General features: G+C 42.7%; 1 protein-coding gene across 1 annotated transcript; it reads right to left on the bottom strand.

Annotated features, from left to right (window-relative positions):
* Positions 1–583: 583 nt before the first annotated feature.
* trappc6b (trafficking protein particle complex subunit 6B) lies at positions 584–6,069 on the bottom strand. Its single transcript, XM_056274354.1, has 6 exons — positions 5,709–6,069; positions 5,558–5,625; positions 4,685–4,802; positions 4,257–4,340; positions 3,029–3,122; positions 584–1,568 (listed from the first exon to the last, which is right to left on the bottom strand). Exons 1-6 carry the CDS (start codon positions 5,787–5,789, stop codon positions 1,537–1,539), a joined length of 477 nt encoding a protein of 158 aa, XP_056130329.1. The 5' UTR covers positions 5,790–6,069; the 3' UTR covers positions 584–1,536.
* Between the last annotated feature and the right edge of the window lie 905 nt (positions 6,070–6,974).

Raw genomic sequence — 6,974 nt, forward strand, 5'->3', positions numbered from 1 at the left:
CTCACAGTGTCTTATCTACTCCTCTGCCAGCCCCACACTTCGCCCCTTAATGACTGACAACTTAAAATTTGTCGACAGAACCTGCAATAATCTCTTTACCAGAAACTCTCTGTTGAAGATACGTTATCCTGACGCTTTAAGAAGGAATTATATGCATATGAAACTGGTCGCTGGTTTCAGTCGTTATGCCACTGTATTGTTTATGGGGGGGGGGGGGATACCTGCTGTCAGTTGAGACTGAAGAGGTCACTTAGATGAGTGATGAAACGTTTCTCTCAATAATCGTTGTGTCCAGGTGGACTGATTCAACGTTCTGGGATGGTATCACATGGTTTTTACCCTGTTCCAGGGTGGGGTAATAGAGGGGGAGTCCCTAATCTGCCACCCCTGGTACAGAGATTAAATGGTTAAATGGATTTCTAGTGTTATCGAGCTGAGGGTTTTTTTTCCCCAATATTCCTTAATGCCAGACCCCTTAAATTATCCCAACAAAATCACAACCAAAACCGGATTTGTAGCCTCATCTGATTGACTGTCTTTTTGAGATGAAGATAAAGTTTTAGGAAACTGATGCTTTGGCAAAAGTTTTAATATCAAGACACCAGACGTCTTATGGATTCATCATAAGATGATGGTGATATACCGAACCTCTCGTTTAACATTCCTCCTCTCCCATCACGTCTTCTTGTTTGTGTGGTGTTTATCATGTATAACGTGAAGTTGAAATAATCACTCCTTCAGCCTGGTTAAATGACTTTAGTGAGATAAAATTAAGACAAAGCAATGAAAATGTATAAAATAAAACAGTTAATGATTGAGTTTATAATTCTCAGTGTTCAATCAACAAATAATGAATAACTTCATTGACAGAGGCGACAAAAGAGGTCACTGTTTGATATCAGGGTTTGATCCATGGACGCTTTACGTCCCCATCAGCAGGCACGGCGCTCAGCTCTACACACGCTGCTCAAAGTGCTCGACGACAGCTGCTGGTTATGGGCTAACCTGAAGCTTCGGTATTTTTCAGATTATTCTAGTGTTCATTAACCAAGCAATCATCAGTTATTTTAAGAAACTCAAAGAGATCTCATACGACCTCCCGTCTTTCTCTGTGACCAGCCTGTCTCCGATTCAACAAACTGTTTCTTTACATGCATGCAAGACTGTACATTTATTCCCATAAAGCAGACTGACAGTAAGAATAAGTTAATGAAAGTGCTGATGTGTACTTGTACTAGACTGAGAAAGAGATGGTTTACTTCTCTTTGCACCAACAACAGCAGATCTTTCCTTTACACTGGACGGCTGAAGCTAACAGGCTAAGCTAACAGGCTGTTGACTTTCAGTGTGCTTGTTTTAGAGATGAGATGAGATGTTTCACGTACAAGTCCAAACCAGACTCCACTTTAACAGCAGTCAGTTGATGTAAAACAAAATGTGTCTGACAACATTATGATCACAGACGATTTCAAATGTTCATATATATACATACAGCTTACAGACAGTGTGGGGTTAACATGGCCTCCTCTGCAGCCACTACAGCTTCTGGATCATGACCTGGAATTTACCTGTCGGCAAATACAGACAGTAAATACCACATACATTTCACAGCATCATGAGTCTTACTGAAAGAAAAAAAAAAAAATTTAAAGAGTGAATACTGTCAAATACCATGTCATGATGATGGGAAAAAACATTTCAAGGCATTCACAATGAGACATTTGACAAAAGGAGTTGTTAAACTGAGTATTAGTTATTATCAAAAGATGTTATCCATGTAGCTTTGCCTGATATCAGACAGAAGTGTCAACTCGTCACGCTCCATTTCCATCGTCAGTCTGACCTCGCCTCCACTATAACATATTTCCATGGGGGAGGGGATTCGATTCTCCCTAACCAATCACTAGAGACCAGCGTATCCGCCTGAATCTAACATGTTTCTAAATCGACACGGCCGCATAGCCATGCCGACATACTGGGTTTGCCGGGGTTTTAATGTGGAACGGAGCGAAGTAAAAACAAACTACGATGTCGGGCGATATTGAGAAGACATGACGTCTAACGCTTCTCAACAGCGTTAGTCATGCCTGTGGCACTGATTGGCTTATTGTTAGTCCCCCCTGCGGCACTCACTGGACAATCACTTTTTCTTTCCTTTCCCCCTTTTTCTCCCCAATTGTATCCGGCCAAGTACTCCACTCTTCCGAGCCGTCCCGGTCGCTGCTCCCCCCTCCACCGAGCCGGGGAGGGCTGCAGACTACCACATGCCTCCTCCAATACATGTGGAGTTGCCAGCCACTTCTTTTCACCTGACAGTGAGGAGTTTCGCCAGGGGGACATAGCGCGTGGGAGGATCACACTATTCCCCCCAGTTCCCCCTCCCCCCTAAACAGGCGCCCCGACCGACCAGAGGAGGCGCTAGTGCAACGACCAGGACACATAACCCACATCCAGCTTCCCACCCACAGACACGGCCAATTGTGTCTGTAGGGATCCCCGACCAAGCCGGAGGTAACACGGGGATTCGAACCGCCGAGCCCCGTGTTGGTAGGTAATGGACAATCACTTTTTCCACCAAGAAACTGCTGTTTCATGTCATGATGCCAGACCAGAAGAATCAGTCGACTTGGTGGAGTGGGCGGATTCAAAGGTCCGGACCCAGGCAACATGCAGCTTGCATACAGGATGACAGGAGCACAACATGTTCACTTATTCACCCGGGTTTCATTGACTGGTCTGTACTTGGTTTACCAAATCTAAACGCTAGTCCTTCAGATGACAGCTCCATCTCACATTCACCAATTCGGCAGAACATGAAAATGAATTTAGCTGAGGTTTTTTGAAGAATCAGAATATAGATTGTTTCTCTGGAAAATATTTAATTTCAGCTTTATAAACATCAGCCACGATGGATTGTATGAAAACGCTAGCGAATTATCAATGCATGTGTGTGCAGTTTGGGGTAAATACATTATATGACTGTTACATGACTGTTATATGAATTGAACTCTGGGTAAATATTCCTTACATGCAGGCATCACGGACACCTCGGCTGTCACAATGCTTTTGACTCCCAGGTTTGAAAGCCCCCCTCTCACCAGGCCGCAGGTGAAGGCCAAATACTGCAGAACCAAACACAAGTCAAAAACAAGGAAACACGTGAGATAAACTGATGATTTTTAACAATTCTCTAAGCTTTACGCAAGACCAGTGTATTTGGACACCATCTCCCAGTTTTAACACCTGGGTCCGTTACGAGAATTTGGAGGCGAGGAGGAATGTGAGTGCACATATGATGCTACTAAATATAATGAAATGAAAATAAACAAATAGAATAACTCTGTCATCTTAATATGAAGGAAAAAAATACATTAATTACAAATACTCAGTGTACAAATGAGAAGTGACAATAATGTAATTGAGAAACTATTTCCTCTGTTGCAAATATCAGAATGACTTTTCTCCTGGTGGACTGTGGTACTGCTGGGAATTAACCAGTATGGCAGACTGGGCATGGTGTGTATATTGGTTTGGAGGTGGTGAGAATAAAGAGTCTCTCATCCAGGAAATGAAAACACTCATGTCACAAGCTTTTCTGTCTGTATACAAGTATATGTGTGTGTGTGTGCGTGTTTGAGCAGACAATGGAAAAACTGAGGAACTGTCTGTTTAACCACCACTGTACAAATGATGACCACCTTGATCACTGTCAAGGCAGGGACATACTCGGTAGGTATAGGCGGATGGATGGATTGATAGATAGACAGACTAAATGATTTACAAATTACTATTTTTAGCCCTACTTGCATGTTTATGGCTCATTATCTGTAAAAAAATATATATGTGCTTATGAGATGAATTCAGTTGTGAATTCCTTAATCAGTGGAAAATCTCTGCAGAATGTCAGCTGTTTGGAGAGATGTTAAAACATCTTTGTTCAATCACCTTCCTCTGCTCAGCAGAGATGCAGGAGACCTGTTGAGGCTTTCCACAACAACCAAAATCACAATGAGATGGCACCCAGTCCCACGACGGAGGAAGGTAAATTCATCTTTTGTTCGTATGATGCAGAGCAACTTCTAGACAGAGAACTCAAGTTTTCCTGGAACACAATGCTCATTTTCTGTGGGGTTTCCATGACCAGACCCCTAAAACTGTCTTTAAATTCCAGGTTTTCCAGGATGCTTAGCAATCCTGCAGTATTTTTAGAGTGAGAAAATAAATTTAAATTCAGAGTTTAATTTCTGTAGCCTTACCTTTGGGGCATGCTCCAAATACTGTTTCCCAGCTGAAAGCTGGTTGAGTAAGCGGAATTTGTTGTCCTGTAGGACATAAATGCCCTGAAGAAGAAGAGAAGGTCATCATCAGAAACATCTACACAGGCAGCAAACCAGTACCAAACTAGCCTCTGTGATATGTGACTGCTTAGACACAAGAGCCAATGCTTTCTGTAAAAGTATAAGTGATCATAATTCCTGTTAGTGGTCACACCAGACTTCACCATGTTACATCAGCAGCCAGGTTTTCATTCCACCCAAACTCCAACAGATGAGTTGAGGGATTAGTATCTGAATCACAGTCAACCAGAGATGGTCAAACCAATTGGGAGAGCTCTGCTCTGTATGCACGACAGATGTAATGTAATGCAGCCTGGTTAGCTTCTGGACAGGAGGGTAACTCTTACTTGGTGGTTGGTTCTGAGGTTGTCGATTTGCTTCTTGAAGACGCAGGTCCAGAAGTCTTTGCAGATGAACTTCATGATGTCCAGCTCATCTTTGAACCGGGCTGTGTCTTTAGTGAACCTACAGAGAGAGGAGCTGTCACACGGGGGTACATGCAATACAGCAACACATGCACTCAAGTCAAGTAGGTTTTTATTTGTCCCCAGAGGGACAAACTGTTGTGTAGGTCTAATTCTGGAACACACAGAAGCACACAAGGTTCAATACTTCAACAGTGGAAACCCCTGAGAAACAAGGAACAAGCCGAGAGAAGACAGGGGAGGGTAACACTTTAGTATGGGAACATAAAAAAAACTTAATTACTAGTGAATTAGTAATGATCAAGATGTCACTTTAGTATCGGGGACATATTCTAAGTAACAAAAACTTAATTTACAGTAATTTAACACTATGAACACTTGTAGTTTTGTGTTTTGTTATGTAAGAACAGACCATATTCATTAAGTGTTAGTAAGGGAGAATAACTCTTCTTGTGGTACTACCACCTTATAAAGGCCATACTAAGCGAAGCATATTGAGATGGTACTACTAATAAGCAATAATTCTGAGGTTATAGAGGGAAAACTCATAGTTAATGGCTTACTGGTGGTATAAGGCCATGCAGAATAAGGCATTAATGAGTACGTAATAATGACCAAGTAAGAGCCAATACGTTGCTAATTTGCATGCTAATAAGCACCTAATTAATGGTGACTACGTTCCCCATACTAAAGTGTTACCCAGGGGAGACAGAAGGTGTTGCTCTGCTGGGGTTTAGCTGCCCCATCGTATTCCACTCGGAGGATGGAGTACAGACACACTAACTTTACCTTTACCTCTCTATGAGTCCTTGACCAACTCTGAATCCCATGTTCTCCAGTTTTGTAATGTTTCTCCCATTCTCCTGCGGAGGGAACACATTATATTCGATTATACGACGGCCTATTATGTGACGGTCTAATTAGTGCGGATGTCACGGTGTCTTACCGTCTCCTCGTGTTCAGAAGACCTGTACATGTACTGTATCACCTCATTGTGCAGGAACTGGAAGAGGGCTTCATCTGCCATTCTCACTTCTGCGATTAGTCACTACAAAACGACCTCTTTATAGAGTCCACATACGAAAAGAGAGCAATCCTGGTACTTTGACGGGATAACGGTTTGCTTATCTGATGAAGTGGCGACCATGGCATATATTAATCCCTCTTCCTTTTACCGGTCTCGTTAGAAATCACGACGATAATGTTTTGGTTTTTTTTACACTGAAAAATGACCAACTGCCAAGCTGACCACGGCATCCGCCTCGTCTTTTGGGGACGACGACACAACTGCCTGCGCAAAACTTCGTTTATGAAACGGTATATTGTCAGACGACAATAACCTTCAAATAAATTAGACAAATAGAGTAAAAAAAACGTACCGTTCAGATTTTATCCGTTAAAATTACGAAACTTTAGGGGTAAGTTGTCCACAATATTAGCAGGCGGTTATCAGGTACCCCGCAACCTCGTGCAAAGATCACTTACGAGACAAAGATGCGTAACCGGTGACGTTTGCAAGGAAGGCACCAAAACCCAACGCCACGCTAAGCGGTCATCCGTGCGGCGAAATGCATATCACAGCTTAACGGACTGCGGTAAAATAAGTGTCAGAGTCTTAAACGGCAGCAAAAAAATAAAGCGGAAGTTACGTAGTCCACGCAGCGGGGTCATAACTGAGGGCGGAAGTGACGAAGGATTCTTATCAAGACCGCTATGCTCATCTTTGGCTCTGTGCAGACCGCCACCTGCTGGTTAGGCGTTAGATTAGAAGTTAGCCACTCGTTTCCCCACAGACGGGTTTAAACGAAGAAGAAAAAATCTATTTATAGTATAAACTACTAATAACACACGTTAGCCGATAGCTAATGGGTCTACCCCTCTAGCCGAGCGGTTAGGGATGTCGCCTTGTGGTGCAGTACACCCCGTCTCGAATCCCGCACCGGGTAACAAAATAATCGGTTACAGTAGTAATAACACTGGTCTACAAAAATATAGTTTTTTTTTTCTTGCGTGGACTTTGGAAACTGTTTTTGGCTAATTGTGGGCTGCTGAATCCAAATCTGAGCTCAGATTTGCTCTATCACGGCCTGTTTTCGTGCTATCTGTATGCTCCTTATTCAGGATTTTACAAAAGTTGACCATCTAGTCTGGCAATCTTGGTGGGGATAAAAATGAGCCCTGTTCATTTCCTAAGTAATTTCGTGCTAGGCTG

Source organism: Lampris incognitus, chromosome 2 (assembly GCF_029633865.1).
Source record: "Lampris incognitus isolate fLamInc1 chromosome 2, fLamInc1.hap2, whole genome shotgun sequence".
NCBI classification, from domain to species: domain Eukaryota; kingdom Metazoa; phylum Chordata; class Actinopteri; order Lampriformes; family Lampridae; genus Lampris; species Lampris incognitus.

Excerpts from the sequence above, each read along its gene's own strand:
- trappc6b (XM_056274354.1), bottom strand. The coding sequence starts at position 5,789 with ATGGCAGATGAAGCCCTCTTCCAGTTCCTGCACAATGAGGTGATACAG. Across the intron at positions 4,803-5,557 it reads GGTCAAGGACTCATAGAGAG|GTTCACTAAAGACACAGCCC; the intron begins GTAAAGGTAAAG and ends CTCTCTCTGTAG. Across the intron at positions 1,569-3,028 it reads GGTGTCCGTGATGCCTGCAT|GTAAATTCCAGGTCATGATC; the intron begins GTAAGGAATATT and ends ATTTGCCGACAG.